Source organism: Danio aesculapii, chromosome 21 (genome assembly GCF_903798145.1).
Source record: "Danio aesculapii chromosome 21, fDanAes4.1, whole genome shotgun sequence".
NCBI lineage: Eukaryota > Metazoa > Chordata > Actinopteri > Cypriniformes > Danionidae > Danio > Danio aesculapii.
In genome coordinates, this window is record NC_079455.1 from 7798629 (window position 1) to 7816970 (window position 18342).

At 36.8% G+C, this 18342-nt stretch overlaps 1 protein-coding gene across 3 annotated transcripts in view; it reads right to left on the minus strand.

Annotated features, from left to right (window-relative positions):
* Positions 1 to 18342, minus strand: part of sgcd (sarcoglycan, delta (dystrophin-associated glycoprotein)) — a 374313-nt gene that overhangs the window by 11958 nt on the left and 344013 nt on the right. For all 3 annotated transcript variants that reach the window (XM_056446101.1, XM_056446099.1, XM_056446100.1), the window contains exons 6-7: positions 15444 to 15516; positions 2415 to 2538 (exon numbers count right to left, since the gene is read on the minus strand). In XM_056446101.1, coding sequence (XP_056302076.1) covers positions 2415 to 2538; positions 15444 to 15516 — 197 coding nt within the window. The remainder of the gene's footprint in view (positions 1 to 2414; positions 2539 to 15443; positions 15517 to 18342) is intronic.

Here is an 18342-nt window from a genome sequence, read left to right on the forward strand (position 1 = left end):
CACTACTTTCTATTTAAATTAGCTTGTCAGTAGCGAAGCTATGTTTTTAATCAAGTTGCGCAGTAGCGTCAACACAAGCAACATTTAGTGATCGCGGATCAATAAGTGACGGCACTGGCATATACGGAGCTATGAGGCCAGTGTCTAGCCGATGAAAATAAACCCATATGATGGCAAAAATAATTATTTCTTCTTTTACCTGTTTTTTGGTGTTGGTCCGTTACTGCTACTTCTCGCTCTGGTCGGTGATGTTGCCAAGCAATTAGGCTAACATGAGATATCTATCTATCTATCTATCTATCTATCTATCTATCTATCTATCTATCTATCTATCTATCTATCTATCTATCTATCTATCTATCTATCTATCTGTCTATCTATCTATCTATCTATCTATCTATCTATCTATCTATCAGTTCATTCATTCATCCATCTCTCCATCTATCTCTCCATCCATCCATCTATCTCTCCATCCATCCATCTGTCTGTCTAGCTTTCCATCCATCCATCCATCCATCCATCCATCCATCCATCCATCCATCCATCCATCCATCCATCCATCCATCCATCCATCCATCTATCTATCTATCTATCTATCTATCTATCTATCTATCTATCTATCTATCTATCTATCTATCTATCTATCTATCTATCTATCTATCTATCTATCTGTCTGTCTGTCTGTCTATCTATCTATCTAAAATAAAATAAAAAAAAGCTTAAAGGGGCTAATAATTTTGACCTTAAAATGTTTTTTAAAAATTAAAAACTGCTTTTATTCTAGCTTTTATTCTAAAACAAATAAGACTTTCTCTAGAAGAAAAAATAGTATCAGACATACTGTGAAAATTTTAAGTGCTCTGTTAAACATCATTTGGGAAATATTTAAAAAAGAAAAAAAAATCCACGGGGGGCTAATAATTCTGACTTCAACTATATATACATATATAGTTTACTGTAGTAAAGGCTAAAGTATACTATGGTATGTACTATTAGTTCATGATAGTTACTAATGCTACTACATTATGTAGTGTAATTTATCAATGAAGAGTTGTAAATAGATATAAGATATAATGCTTATTCCTAAATATTTCCCTTTACTATAAATTACTATAATATTTTAAATGTGTAACAGCTGTTTTTATTTTTGGGTTTTTGCTGTTATATACTATAATTTGTTTCTGTTTGGTACAGCCTATTATTTGTAGTAAATAATCGAACTGAACAATTCTGCCTCACATGTTTCTTTGACAGTTTTATTGATCACTAAGATATGATTGACTTGGATTTAAGTTGCTTCGATTTAAAAATGAAAATTGCTAAAATATTGTATATTTGTTTGTATTTGATGTATTTTTTTATTGCAAATGCCACAAAAATCACTCTGCACAACTAACTAAAATTTTTATTTTGTAACAACAGTAAACATTTTCTTGTTATAAGGTCTGGTTTTGTAGTGGCTGTACTTTAAAAATTACATTAATATAATCTTAATTCAAGTGATAAAAGATTTTGAAATTCTAACAGTAAACAGAGCTACTGTAAGGTCACACCTGCTTGAAAATGCCCTTGTTGCTTTGTCAGTTATCTAATAAGTACAATATATGTAATTTAGAAACTGGGGAACTAAAACTGTGAAGTTAACTTGAACAAGAAGTGACAGTTTAACGAAGTTACATAAAGTAGTTGTGAGACTTACAATTGCTGTGAAATAGAAGCAATTAAAAAAAATCTAATACATCTATATTAACTGTTATATTTATTTAATCTGTAGCAGAAATTTTACCTTAATAAATTAAATTATTATTTTGCTCTGCCGCAATCATTTTCCATGCTTTAATGAATCTTTGGGGGAAAAATAGACATGACAGTTCTCCGTTATTATATTAATTATAAATAACTATGCAACTTTAATTACATGCAACTAACCCTTAACCAAACCAAGATCCTAACCCTAACCATTTAGTAGCTGCATGCACTTAATTAGTATTACTCCGCAGTTAAATGAATAGTTGCACTGTAACAAGGATACCTTAAAATAAAGCATAACCCATACATTCATTCATTCTTCAAGTTCAAATTCATGAAATCCTTCCTGAAAAATCCAACTCTGCCTCTTAAATAACCATCAACAGCTCATTCATCAACACTTTATCAGGCTGTACTATTTAATCACAGATAATGATGTCAGATAACTGTCATCTCATACTGTACTCCAGCATGAATATTTAACCAAACGTCTGCTTCCTTCAAAAGATGGCAAGGGGACATATGGAATTAGACGGAGGGCTTGTTTTGGTGACAACTAATGGCAGATGGAACTGTCAAAACACAGAGTACATTAACTAACGGCACCAAGCCGATTGGCAGGAACAGCATCAGGACTGCCAGACACAAAATGAAGGACATTTTACCTCTCCGTCTTTTGACTCCAGGCGTAAATCGCTCCTACAGGTTGCTTGGAAATCGCCCGCGTCAGCTTCTATTTTCACTCCTTTAGGCGCCTCCATGTATAGCGAACGTGTAGGAGACTCCAGCCTGAGCAGAAGATATATCACAGATTTTAATGCCTTTCTACATACAGTACAGTAAGAGCATCAAATCAGATCAAAATAGCCTATAATGTTAGAGCAATGAAGCTGATGAGACTTTAACGCATCAAAGGGTGGCTTTGCAAAGTGAATGATTCCCTGGAGACGATGCAATTCATGCCGGCTCATTTTATGGCCAAATGTAATTGAATGATTACATTTTTTTTTTTTTTTTTGAGAATATGAGGTTTCTGGAACATTCAGTTCAACCTTCAGATGTTATTGGAGACCCTTTGGGAATAAAATGCAGATGAAAAATCTCTTTTAGGTTTCTTTTGTTCATTTATGTACAGATTAACATGTGTGATACAATCATGGCTACATGGCTAAAAAAAAAAAAAAAGGATACTATTTCCATTGATATAATTTAAATGTGCTATGTTGGCTTTTTGAACTGATGTTTGGTTGAGCGATATTATAAATAATTTATGATATTCTAAGAGATGACTTGTTTGAAAAAACAAGATTTGGATAAAAAAAAAAAATCAATGGATGGATGCAATGTTAGTATTAGCTAGTATTAACTGTAAAATATCTGGTTGTTGTATAAGACAGCAACATTTTGAATAAATCATATCTCCCATGTCACACAAAATGCCTTTCATCTAAAAAATATCGCTAAGCTACGAAGCATGCTATCTATCTCAGATGCAGAAAAGGTAGTTCATGCTTTTATGACTTCTAGACTGGATTACTGTAATGGTCTGTTCGCTGGTTGCCCAGCATCCTCTATTAATAAACTTCAATTAGTGCAAAATGCAGCTACCAGAGTTCCGACTAGGTCTAGAAAATATGACCATATCACTCTAGTTTTATCCTCCTTACACCGGCTGACTGTTAAATTCCATATTGATTATAAAATATTGATGCTTGCCTATAAAGCCTTAAATAATTTAGCTCCTGCTTATCTAACCGACCTTCTATCTCGCTAAAATCCAACTCGCTCTTTAAGATGTCAAAACTCAGGGCTGGTAGTACCCAGAATAGCAAAGTCTACTAAAGGAGGTTGAGCCTTCTCATTTATGGCTCCTAAACTCTGCAATAGCCTTCCTGATAATGTCTCAGACACACTCTCTCAGTTCAAAACTAGATTAAAGACTTACACACAGCACATCACATAACGGACAGCACTTAAATGAATAACAATACATTTTTTTTTACCAATCTGTGGTGTATATATATACGAACTAAATTCACCTAAAATTGTTTCTTCAGCACTTCTCTATATTTAATACACAAAGAGTCTCAAATAACATCTGAAGGTTGAACTGAATTATCCAGAAACCTCATGAAACCCTGAAATGCTCCAAAAAATCAATCCATTACATTTTGTCATAAAATGAGCTGGCATGAATTGTATCATCTCCAGGGAATCATTCACTTTGCAAACACACTCATACTTGTATACATGGTTTAGAATAAAACATAGACTAAGCCATACCCTTTTCATTATACAACTTCGTGTGCCTGTAAACCACTTACATTTGTACATGCACAAATTGTTTCATTGTAATTGAAATTACTGTTGTTGTTGTTTTTTATTTACTGAACATGTGACTATATCACTCTCTTAAATTTAATTTTTTTTTAGCATCAAAATTTAACAGAGCAGAGATCAAGTTCCTATAATGCAATTCATATACAGTGGGAATTTTCACTCTTATTGCAGCCATTTGCTAAAACCATTTCCACAAGTAAATGTTTTCCTCATTAATATGCACACAGTACCCTGGATACTGACAGAAAAACAGAATTGTTAACATTACTTTTCAAGAAAAAAATGGTGTTGTAACAATATGTTGATGATTGAGAAAGTGAAATGTTTGCTTTCTGAAACATGTATTTAATGTTTTAGGATTAATATTTATATATATATATATATATTTTGTTCAGATTAATCATATAGGACTATGCTATTTATTTTGTCCAGTGAAGATGTTAATTTTATGTAATTAATATGGTCATATTTATTGAAGGATATGCTTTATATGATTTATTCAATTATATTTATTGAATTATATGCCCCATGAATTAAATTGTTTTTGCCCTTCAAGGCTTAATATCAAATTTAAAGACTTTAAAAGAAAACAGACAATAAGCAAATTAGTTGTTTAACAAAGTTTAATAATCAATGAAAAATATTTCACTGACTATATATACACAAAATAAAATTATATTTTACATTTAATATATAATTTTTATTTTTTTAATAACTTTCTTTTCTAACAATGTGAAATTTAACATTTCATCTCAATGTCAAAAATGCCTCTAAATCATCACATTTACACACATCTATTCAGTTTCCTTCTGAATTTTGAGAAGAAATCATTATGTGTTTTATTTCTGGTCTTTCCCACTGTCAACGGAGCGATCCGGCAGATTCGAAATGCTTATTGGTTCAAAGAAACAACCTCATAAAGCCAAGCTAGTGTTCTACTTTGAAGATAAAACCTTTTTTTTTTTTACTTTTTTTACAAAAAAAGCCTTAAAATGTAAACAACTTCTTAAAAAAACATCCCATAATGTAAATAAGTTTTCATTTAATATGAATATGTTAATAAATCAATTTTGCCAAAAATGCCAGATACAACCTTACAATTTTAAGGTAAGGTTATGCATAGTATGTATATGTATAGTATGTATATAGTATGTATAATATTACATATTATATATTATGTATATGCATATTGATAGTATGTAAATGCATAGTATGTTTATGTATAATATTGCTTTAGTAATATAATGGGTAACACTCTATTTTGATGGTCCATTTGAGTAGTAGGCTGTCTGCTTAATATCTGCTGATACTACTCCAGACATTTAACTGACTATAAGAAACTTTGCAAGTACGTCAACTTACACTAACCCTAACCTCAACCTGACAGTCTACTTATAAGCTAATGATAATTAGTTGCAATGTAACTTAAATTCAACAAACGGACCATCAACATAAAGTGTGACCATTTAATGTAGCATTTATATTTTTGTTACAATACTGGCTATTATGAATGATTCAGAAATGTTAAAATGCCTTGATTAAAAAAGAGGAACTGTTTTTCTATTGCTTTTATGCACAAAATGCAACACAATGACCTGTTATATATAGTATAATGAGCTCTAGTGGTGCTTTGCTTGAACCAAAAATGAACCTAAGCAATTCCAATCGGATGCAAATTACCTATAACAATAGCATACAAGAGAGCTAGCACAGCAGAAATCCACGTACAAGTACTGCATATCCATATGGTTGTACACCTTAGTGGTGTTCTTAAACGTTAGTCTGATGGTTTTGCTTCATATGAAAGCTACTTTGCATTTGAAATAATTTACAAAATAAAATTAGGATCATTAGCTTGATGAAACATGAAAGTGTCCTTCATTATCCTGAACCCCGCATTCAAGCTTCTGAATTTCAAACAGTCGGGATCTGCGTAATATAGGTATTCACAGTGAGGTGGAACAGCAACGCAGGTGCTGTCAAAAGGGAAATTTAAGCAGATTAGGTGACATCGTGTTGCTGCACGGCGCTCACACGTACCAGGGATAAAAGGGAGTTGACTAATTTGTCGCTGGTAGAAAAACAAAGGGAAAATCTAATTTACTCCCTCTTGGGTTTGAGAGAAATATTAGGACAGAGGAAAACACAAGCTGCATGCAGACTCAGCAGAGGGAATACAGTCTATAGCCTACAAATGAAGAGCACACAATAGAAAAAACAAGGAAACTTTTTACTTTACTTGTGCTGTAGCTTAAAGGACTAGTTCACACAAAACAATAAGAATTAACCCATACTCAAACACAAACCATCTTTGGTTATATATTACTTTTTTCAGAATTATACTTTTTTTTGTCATATGAACACAGTCAGAGTATGTTATTCCAGCTCTTTCATAAAGTATAATAGTTTCAGTTACATTTCTTTTGAAGTTTTCATTATCAAACTAACCGATAAGATAATGCTTGTCTTATGAAGCAGATCGATGTGTTTTTGTTATAGAAATGTGTTAAATTTTATAAAATTATGAACTCCGATTACTGACTTCTGGTGACAACTGAAGGCACATTATGTGCGACTGAAGTATTCAACGTGTGACGCATTGTAAGAGTAATATATTGTATAACATTATACGGTAATGTCAAGCCAACAAGTTTTCTTGTTTGTTGTTGCTGTTTGTGGTAAACTGAGGTAAGTGGTTTCCGTGAGACGTGTCTATCCACTTGTTAAGTGTGTGATTTGAAGTGTGTGGTTAGTTTTATGATGGATTTATATGCTTTTGAAAGCTTCAAAATAAAAGCCACTATCCAACACCATTATACAGCAAAAAAGAGCCAGGATAAAATTTAAAACTACTTTGACTGGGTTTATCTGACAGAAAAAAAAAATCATATACACAGAGTATGAATTGAGGATAAGTCAATTATTGGGTAATTTTTCGATAACTGCAGCTATGCAGAAGAAGTTTGGCCAGAGGAGAAATGGTCATGCCCACCTGAGCCTGGTTTATCTCTAGGTTTTTTTCCTTCACTTTCGTCAATTAGTGAAGTTTGTTCCTCGCCACTGTCGCTACTGGCTTGCTTGGTTTGGGACTTGTGGAGCATAGCTGAAATCTGAAAACTGGATTGATGCTGTTTTAATTGACTAAAACTTCTGTGTTAAGCTGCTTAGCTGCAGTAAGACTTTTAATGTGAATTTTCATCACACATTTACCCAGTTCGCGCTACAAAAAGAAACACTTAGCGTGGACTATTAATTTGTATTTAACTGTTATGTATATATGTGGACGTCTTTTCCTAACAAAACTAAAATGAAGATTCAAATGCCTAAAGATTAAATAATAAATCAAACTTTCAAAACAACTACCCAAATGATGAATCAAATGCTCAATTGATCAAATAATAAATCAAAATGCATTCTCAAAAGAGAAATCAAATGCATTTGATATTTAATTTTCATGAACAACTGAGTAAAATCCTGTAATAATTAATTGACAAATCAAACTCTCAAACTATAAAGCTGTGGTCACACTCGACTTAGAAAGTTCAGGTTTGGTGAGCTCTGACCTGCGAAATTGCCTCACTTGATTAAGTGAGACCAGTCGATTATGAACATGACCTCTCTGGACAGAAATTTAAAATATGGACCAATCGCTGTTTTTTTTTTAAATGTCTAATCATCTTGTTTAATCCTGCCCATTTTCACAGCGCCTTACTACAGAATTTCGCAATTTACTACAGAATTTCCTTCTGATCACACACACACAGCTGGAAGGTCATGATGGACTGATTACTAGGACTATAAAGACAACTCATTTACATGGACACTTTGCTGAGTCTTGTTTTTCCCTGTTAAGCATTACAAAGCATTTTCCCTGTTTGTCCTGCCATGTTTTGATCCTTGTCTTGTTTACCATTATTGTTGTTTTGTCTCCTGTCCTGTTTCTAATTGTGTGTCTAATAGACAAATGACCAGTTTGTAAACATTCAGGATGCGCGTGCAGCGAGGTTGCAGAAAAAAAAAAAAAAACAGGAGCGTTAGCATTTACAGCAAGGAATGACATCCAATGTGGTACAGAGTTTGTTGTTGTATTAGAGATAAGTTATATTGATTACATATTATATATAATTTACATAATACTTTCAGCGTATTATAACAGCTTGTCACCCAGTGATAAGCACAGTTATTTTGCAAAATTAACGTTAAAGTGAGCAGCGTTCATCTGACAGGTCCATTTGCGATAGCACCCTCCCAATGGATATTGGATAAGACGAAATGGCCAAGCATCCAGCCTGAAATAAAAAGCTATCTTATTGAAACTCCAAGTGATTTTACAAGAGATAAGTTAAAGGCCTACAAGTCTTTGGAGGCCAACAATTTTGTTCTGTGTAGTCATGTGCAAGAAATAAAGTTCCATGATTACCAGATTCAAAACTATGTAGTGCTGAAAACCGAGGGACCGACTAGCCAAAGACAAGGAGAGAAGACGGAACTGTACAAGGCCTGGGTAATCATCAACAAGCAAAACAACTGCATTCTGACAGCGAACTGCACCTGTATGGCAGGGTATGTGAACTTACACTTTTACATTTCATTCTAAACATTCAGTATCCGCAGTTTAATTAACCATATTTAACTGTTTTTGCTGAAATCCTTGCTGCAATCAAAAACGAGTAATGTGTATGATTCAGCATAGCGTGAACTTACCTGATATGACATGAGAACTGCAGAGTTAAGCATTTTTAATTAGGTCCTCACTCCATTCAGCTCTCATGATGGCTGTTAGCCAAGTAAGGCATTAAAAGCAGTGTGGTGTTCTGTAAAACTGAAGTGTTTTGCATCCTACCGCACAACAAAACATGTTTGCTATTGCAACCAGTCTTTTTTTTGCCATTTGCGCGGTTGAACCCGCGTGACATCATGTGTTATGTAGGTTGGTAATTCCCCTATAAATGTTTTGTTAATGTCTGTCTCTCTGTTTTATCTTTTTTTAAATTGAACTATGTTTGTTTGTTCCGATAATGTATAATTTCTTAAGTACCAACTTCTAAAAGAGATTTTTGAGTTCTTTTTTTTTGTTCGCTTAACTTCAGACATTTTAGGTTTGTGCAACTGGTGTTTTCAAAAGTTGAGTACACAACAAAAAATAAAGGAAAAAAGGATTGTGTTTTTTTTTTGTTCACTCAACTTCAGGCATTCCAGTTCTGCAGACAAAAAAAAATTCAGTTGGACACCTCTCTAGATAACTAATAATTTAATTTTAATCCAACTAAATGTTTTTTGTATTAGTGACAAGTAATTTCAGGTCAGTGCAGCTGATTCAAAAGTTGAGTAAACAAGAAAAAGCTAAAGGAAATGAATCATTCATGCATTTTTTTTCGGCTTAGTCCCTTTATTAATCCAGGGTCGCCACAGCGGAATGAACCACCAACTTATCCAGCATATGTTTTACACAGCAGATGCCCTTCCAGCTGCAACCCATCACTGGGAAACATCCATACACACTCATTCACACACATACACTTTGGACAATTTAGTCTACCCAATTCACCTATACCACGTGTCTTTGGACTTGTAGGGGAAATCGGAGAACCCAGAGGAAACCCATGCTAACAGGGGGAGAACATGCAAACTTTGCTGTGACGCGAACGTGCTACCCACTGCGCCACCATGCAGCCCGAAATTAAAACTTTAAAACTGAAATAAAGATACAGATACATTAAGAAGGCTAAATTTAAATAGCTGTTGCCATTCTAGTGGCAACTTGTTGTTAAGTGATGATATTTCTCCCTGTTCATGTCAGTTTTTGCATATTAGTCACAGTGTGCATCTGTCAGTCTCTTATAAACTAGCAAACAAAACACAAAACAGCCCAGCACTCAGGTGAGAACACGTGCCTCAATCACGTTTCAGCAGTGTATCTAATTTCCAGACATTTTGCTTTTTACAGTCGAACACCCTTACTGAGAACTATTTCAAGCTTGCTGTTACAATTTTCCAGTCTGCCATTGGCTAAGCCGATTATTCGCAGTGCATTTATTCAGCGATAATGAAAGGACCCAAGGGTGGCGGCGACCCTGCGCACGGTGAACAGCATCCACCCAATTACTCCCATAAATACAGGCCACGGTGGGGCTCAGAGAGACAGTTCTGGGCTCTTTTCAACTCGCATCGGAGCGATGACCAGCAGGTCACAACAGCGAGTCTGCTTCCACGACCAAGCGCAAAGCTTTCAATAATTACTACCGCCTCCTTAAGCTGCGAAAGTAGAACGGACATGGCTGTTGAACAGAAAAGATAAGAGATACCGCAGAAGCGCTCGTTATATTACATGCAGACTATAAAACGTGTTTTATGACCTATTGTTTCACTGAATGCCTCTTTCTCCATTTATTCTCGCTGCCTTCCCTACTTTTATGGACTGCACATTCTCCACAGCGGCTCAGGCGGTCTGTACCTGCCACAGTCCAGTGTCTCAAAAGTGTAATTATTTCTCACTGTTGCATTATGGGAAAGGAGATGGATAATAAAATGTTAAATCCACATCGACAACATGACATTACAAGGACAAAAAAACGTTTTGTGCTGAAAACCAGAGAATTGCTACCTGCCAAGTCCAAGGAAAAAGTCTTACTTCAGACTGAATGGATGGAATGCAAATTTATAAAAATGGGGTCAAAATCTTAAATAAAAGCATTGAAAAGGTTTAAAAACAGAATCAAAAAATATATAGCCACCAAGCATTCTGTCAAAACTTTACAAAAACACTGAGGATGTCAGACACTGCTCTGCTGTAAAATGCTGTAAAAAATAAAATAAAATAAAATAAAGGCAGCACAGTGGTGAAGTGGGTAGTGCTCTCACCCCACAGCAAGAAGGTTGCTGGTTAGATCCTCAGCTGGCATTTCGGTTTGGAGTTTGCATGTTCTCCCTGTGTTCCCGCAGGTTTCCTCCAGGTGCTCTGGTTTCCCCCACAGTCCAAAGACATGCGCTATAGGTGAATTGGGGAAGCTAAATTTTCCATAGTGTATGTGTATAAATGGAAGTGTATATAATGCTAATAATACTTTTGTACATATGATTTTTCAGGTTTTTTATTTTTAATAAATTTGAAACAATTTCAGCATGCACTGGTTTTCTGCCGAGTGTGACGTGGCAGGGATAAGAATCAGCACCTCCAAGTACGAGGCCATGGTGCTCCACCAAAAAAAGGCGGTTTGCCATCTCCAGGTTGGAGGAAAGCCTTTACCCCAGGTGGAGGAGTTCAAGTAACTTGGGGGTTTTGTTCACAAGTGATGGAAGGATGGAACGTGAGATTGACAGGCGGATTGGTGCAGCAGCAGCAGTAATGCGGTCGATGTACCGGTCCTTTGTGGTAAAGAAGGAGCTGAGCCGAAAGGCAAAGCTCTTGATTTACCGGTCAATCTACGTTCCTACTCTCATGAGCTTTGGGTCATGACTGAAAGGACAAGATCTCGCATACAAGCGGCCGAAATGAGTTTCCTTCGCAGGGTGGCAGCTCTGACACCCGGGAGGAGGTCGGAGTAGAGCCGCTGCTCCTCAACATCGAGAAAAGTCAGCTGTGGTGGCTCTGGCATCTGTTTCGGATGCCTCCAGGACACCTACCTAGGGAGGTGTTCCAGGCATGTCCCACCAGGAGGAGGCCTCGAGGAAGACCCAGGACACGCTGGAGGGCCTATGTCTCTCGGCTGGCCTGGGAACGCCTCGCGATCCCCCCGGAGGAGCTGGAAGAAGTATCTGGGGAGAGGGAAGTCTGGAGCTCTCACCTTAGACTGCTGCCCCAGTGACCCCGCCACGGATAAGCGGTTGAAAATGACATGACATGACATGACAATTTCAAAAAATCTTTTTTCACATTGTAATTCTGTGGTATTGTGTGTAAAACTTTGAGGAAATGAATGAATTTAATCCATATTGGAATAAGGCTGTAACATTAAAAAAAATTTGGAAAAAGTGAGGCGCTATGAATAGTTTCCGGATGCACTGTATACCCCATTACAGTGCAAATAGGGATTATGACAGGTCCCCACAAAGATATCTGGTGCATGTGATGTATGTGTCTGTGAACTAGACGGTACAATACAATACTGTATTGCTGTCCTATAAATGTACTCCTCGTTTTCAGAGAGAATCCACCCAATGTCCTTAACCACTGTTCTTCTTTTGATTGACAACTGTCAATGCGTTGTCCTTGTTCATCACAGGAGGCTTGATAAGTCGAATTACCTGTCTGCCCTGGTGGCTTCACTTCTGCTTGCCACATCAGCAAAACACCCAGCAACAGTCCAGAAATGTGTTTTCGGACCATTCTAAAGGAGCCCCTCTCTCCCCCCCCAGGCCATTTATTGCTCATTATTTCCTGCTAAATGTGCATTCCCTGCCATATCTGACCCAGTTGCCAATGCTCTCCTGTTGATGTTCAAGCCTTATGCTCGGGGTATTGGCATTGCGCTTCACGTGTTTGTTTTAGTTAATGAGAATCTACTTTAATTAGATTTTGATGAGCATCCAGGCATCGATCAGGACAGGAAAGCACTCGCGTCCAAGAGAAGGTGGCGCCAGGAACACGCACATTGATCTTCCTTTGTCTCCATGTATACAAGACACTGCCGTGGTCTTAATGAGTAGCTTTACAATGCGTAAACTGTATTTTACAGTGCCAGCGCTTTCTCCAAACACACCTCAGATACTACATGCAGGCCGGGAACATATTTTGTTGTGACATTTGCTGGGACAAAGGCAGAAAATAACACTTAAATTGGCTGTAATTGCTCAAAGCTTTCAGAGAAATTATACCCTTAAGAACTCTCATAATACGCGGCTTGCTCTTCGGAAGCGGCATACTGGAGGAGTTGGGGTTTTTATCTGAAGCGTTATTACATGACAATGACATTGGTCTAATGTATAACTCTTATCTTTTCCAGCTGTAACACTGACCAATAATAACCGCAGAACAATGTATCTGATTGCATTCCGCAAGCCTGCAATAATACGGAACATTTGTCTGAGTTTAGACAATGGTGTGACTGCCTCCGATAGCTTCGAAGAGAACATCAACTGCATTCAAACCAATCAAAAGCCATTAAAATAATAGAGAACTGACATCCTTTCTGTTTTACAAGTGCCTTTAGATATAAGTGCTAGCAAAAGTGCTGACAACTGTCTGTACTAAACATCAATTCGGGAGTTTCTTTAATAAGCTGCGTTGGATAAGTTCCCAATTTCTTTTTCCTGTTTCCTTGTGACTGTCATTACCACTGTTAGCGATGCATTTAAAAAACGGTAATCCGAATCGGGCCCACCCTTCCTCTCTGCTCTCGGAAAAAGCTTACAGAGGTGCTCTATAATCTGCTGTCAGCAAGACGTGTACGGTAAAAAACCTAAATTTAGGGATAAGTGGAATTTGCACAAATGTCAGGCTTTATTTCCCTCCTTTTGTAGCTCTCAACAGAGACACGTGTAGTGCTAGCTGGAAAAGAATCATTTTTTTTCTCCGCAATCTTTGATCATTACGCTCTGTGTGGGAAATTGCAATCGACGTGCAATCATCTCCCTATGCAGCTTGAAAGCGCAGCTCTGAATGTGGCATCTTCTGCAGCTGTACTTTGGTGAAGAGCTTGTTGTTAATGATTTGGATAATGCTAGCAGATGCAGATCTATAAACAGTATATTCCGAAGAAAAAATAAAAGCTTCTTTAAGTGAAAATCCTGAAGTGTTCCATCATTTTGAATTTCTCAAAAGCTTACACAAACACACACACAAATACTTCAAAACATAATTTTGATTTAGGGATCAGCATTTTACTTCTGCAAATATGACTGCATATAAGTATTTCTTTATTTCCTTAATTATAAAAAATAATTTTGGGGGGTTTGTGAAATAGTTTTCACTGCTTTTGTTTGTTTAAGAAATTAAATAAATAAATATTAATAATAATAATAATATTAATAACAATAATAAAATGTATCATAAATATAAATTTGACCTCCCATGTAATGGTTCAAACCGTTGTTAATGCTTAATCGTTACGATTAAAAAATATTCATTTTAAAACCAGCAGATTTAGCCTACCAATATATACTACCTGACAAAAGTCTTGTCGCCTATCCAAATTTAAGGAACAATAAATAATAACTTGACCTCTAGTTGATCATTTGGTATAAGAAGTGGCTTAAATGAAAGGCAAAGGCCTCTAGATTACACTAATTTTACCCAAATAATATATGATCATGCCTTGATTTTTTATTATTTAATTAGTACAGCAAGGTCTGACTTTGCTTAAACAAAAGTCTTGTCACATAACAGAGATAACGTACAGAATATAATATGAAGTCATGGTGAAGTGGAAAAAGAAATAATATTGTGTATGACTCCCATGAGCTTGGGTGACTGCATCCATCCATCTATGCATCTGCAATGGCAAGGAAAGTGTTCTTGCAGGACTCCCAGAGTTCATCAAGATTTTTGGATTCATCTTTAATGCCCTCCCCCCCTTCAATTTACCCCAGACATGCTCAATAATGTTCATATATCTGGAGTCAGGGTTGGCCAATCCTAGAGCACCTTGACCTAGAGCTATGCTGCTGAAGAATTTGCCCTCTCCTGTGGTTTGTAATGTAATGGGCAGCACAAATGTCTTGATACCTCAGGCTGTTGATGTTGCCATCCACTCTGCAGATCTCTCGCACACCCCCATACTAAATGTAACCCCAAACCATTATTTTTCCTACACCAAACTTGACTCATTTCTGTGAGAATCTTGGGTCCATGCAGGTTCCAAGGTCTTCTGCAGTATTTGTGATGATTGAGATGCAGTTCAACAGATGATTCATTGGAAAAATCTACCTTCTGCCACTTTTCCAATCGATAAACTAGGAGTCAAGTTATTATCTTTCGCTCTAACAACTAGGATCAACGACAAGACTTTTGTCAGGTAGTGTACAGTACACTGTTAAAAAAAATGTATAAACTAGGTGTTTTAATCAACATATAGCCTAAAAGTAAAAAAAAAATGCATGAAAATAAAGTAAAAAAATTCATAAACTAAAAAATATATGTTATATATATATATATATATATATATATATATATATATATATATATATATATATATATATTCAAAACTGTGCTATATTATTATTAGTTTTAAATAACATTGTTTGTTTGTTTTAAGAGTTTCTGCCAATTTTTGTATGACTCTTCGTTTTTTAAGTTTTTAATATTAAAGTGGCAGTTTTGACCTGCAATGTGATCAGTAAACCTAAATATATTAGTTGGAATGTCACCTTGGAATATCCAATATAATTCGATACCATAATTTCTAAAATTGTCTTACCGTAACTCTTTGAACGGCTCGGCCCTCACGTGTGGCGTCTCCACTGAGTTACTGAACACTGCACCCTCAGCTCCTGCAAGCACAATCCAACATTTACAATCTCAGTCATGCTCTGCGGTCCGCATGTTAAAATCAATGGACATAATCTGTGAAGCTCCACTATTGATCTATACAGTCAGGCTGTTTCCCTGCAGACGAAGCCTGAAGTTGAGTCACCACAACCTTTTCACTAGGCTTTGCTGAAGCTTTTGCGTCACAGGTCACAGCCTCAGATGTGATCAATAGACTTTGGTACAGATTGATATGTTTGTTGGAATGCTAATGCTAATACTGAGTCATGTAGGTTATTTATTACTAAGGGTGTAAACCTACACTGGTCTCATGGTTCAGTTCGATTACGATTATCATGTCATTGATTCAGTTCAATTCAATATCTTGATGCACCACGATGCACTGCATGCTAAGTTTTCAGTTTTACTTCATGCATACAATTTTACCATTACATACGACCAGTCAGATATATGAACTGAATCATTTAGCTGCTCAAAGAAAGTACACTTATTGAATGTATCAAACATCAAATAAGCAATTATGACACGTTCAACATTGCGTTCTGCCACTCAGTGAGTGGGAGAGATAGGATTTTTTCATATGTGCCCTTAACAGTGTCATAGGAGATCAACAATATTACCACTGTACCTTTAGTGTGGACTGTCCCGGCAAACTTACAAGCAGCAAAATGTGCCCAGATATAGGCTATTAAAATAGTTGAGACATTTTTAATTACTTGAACACTTGTCTTGCCTCCCAAGCATCTCATCTCCCTCATCATAGTATCCTCACATGAATCACATGCTTATCTTCCATGCCATAGTATATTACTAACACGTCTTGTCACCCTTGCAGTTTGCTACTTGTACTCATTTCGACTCCCTCGCATAGTATACTTCCTTGTTCTAGTACACTACTTGCAGATGAATCTCCCTTCCCTTGCCTCAGTATACCACTCTCGTGCATCTTGTCTCCGTTGCCATAGTATACTTCTTCCATGTTTCACCTCCTCTGTCATAGTATGCTATTCGCAAGTGTCTGAACTCCCACGCCATTATATACCACTGGCACGAGTCTCACCTCTCTTGTAAGAGTATACACCTGTGTTGCCTCCTTTGCCATAGTATGCTCACATTCATCTTGTCTCCCATGACATAGTCTTGCCATCTTGCCACTTTTGCATGAATATACAACTTTTATAAATCTTGACTATCTTGAATAGTATGTTACATGTGTCACCTCTCATATCATAGTATGCTACTCATGCACACGTCTTGCCTCCCTTGCCATAGTATTGTGACATGCATATTATCTCACATAGTATGCAACTGAAACTTGTCTAGCCATCTTTGCCTTAGTATGCTACTCATTCACATGTCTTGGGTCTCCCTCTCAAAGTATACTATTTTTACTATAAAGTCTTGCCTCCCTCACCATAGTATGCTACTTGCACGCATCTTGGATACCTTGCCATAGTATATTTCTTGCATGTCTTTTGCATCTCATGCATTCAGGTTCGTCTATCTCATCATAGTATGCTAGTCATGCACAGGTCTTGCCTCCCACACCATAATACGCAACTCAAAAGTGTCTCACCTCCCTTGCCACTGTGCACTACAAGCATGAGTCTCGCCTCTCTCATCATAGTATGCTAATCACATGTCTTTCCTCTCTTGCCATAGCATGCTAACAAGTATCTTGTCTACCAAGCTATTCTTTGCTACTCACATGTGTTTTGCCACCCTTGCCATAGCATGCTACTTGTATGCATATTGACTCCGCATAGTATATTAATTACACGTGTCTCGCCTCACTTGTCCTAGTATGCTTCTCAGAGATATGTCTCCCTTACCTCGCCATAGTATCCTACTTACACACAGTTCTTATATCCTGTTTCATAGTATGCTACTGACGTGTGCGCCTAACCTCCCGAGCCTGTATGCTACTTGCACACAACAGTATACTATTCGCATGAGTCTCTCCTCCATCGTCATAGTATACTTCTCGGACAAGTCTCACATCCTTTGTCAAAGTATACTACTTGCACAAATCTTGCTTACCTCCCCATAGTTTACTACTCACACAAGTCTTGCTTCCCTTGGAATAATACACTACTCACACATCTTCTCATGCAATGTTTTTAGGAGACACCACCTCCATTGCCTCCTCTGCAAGTTCCCCTGTTGTAGACTATAAAGGATGAACTGACTGAAACCAGAATGAAATTTTAAGAAATTTCAAAGCCAAAGCTAACAGAAAAGAATGGTTTGAGTGCTTCAGGAGTGCATGCACAGCTCAGATATGTCCTGCGGAGATGCATGCTCTCAAATTACAGTGCTTTCTATAAGGCTGAAGTGTTCTTAAAAGAGGACTACAAGGTCTGTCACAGAGGGGAGTGGTACCATTTGGCTTAATGGTTGCTCCGGGAGGTTTTTGAGCTTTTGCCCACATGCAGGTTGTGATGGCAATTGTGGATGGCTCCGTACCAAAACTCCAGGAGGAGCTAAAACAGGGCTCTCTGCTGGTGTTTTATTTTCATTTTTTTAATAAGACATCTGTTTTCAGCTTAATAAAGCTCACCTTAGGTGTCATATTTAGGTGCAGAAATACTGTATGATTTAGCTAATTGAATGAATTCCTCCTGTGCCTCACATGGACTAACATCAATGCACCTGCACTCTAACCTACATATAATCACACTCTTGGCTAAATTACTGTAGACACCAGTACAAATGTTATAGTTATTACACCAGAGGGACTAGAAAACATTTATGAGTAAAGGAAATATCTAAACACCCACACCAATGTACACTAGAAGCTGAATTGTACACAAAAGTGCTGAACTATA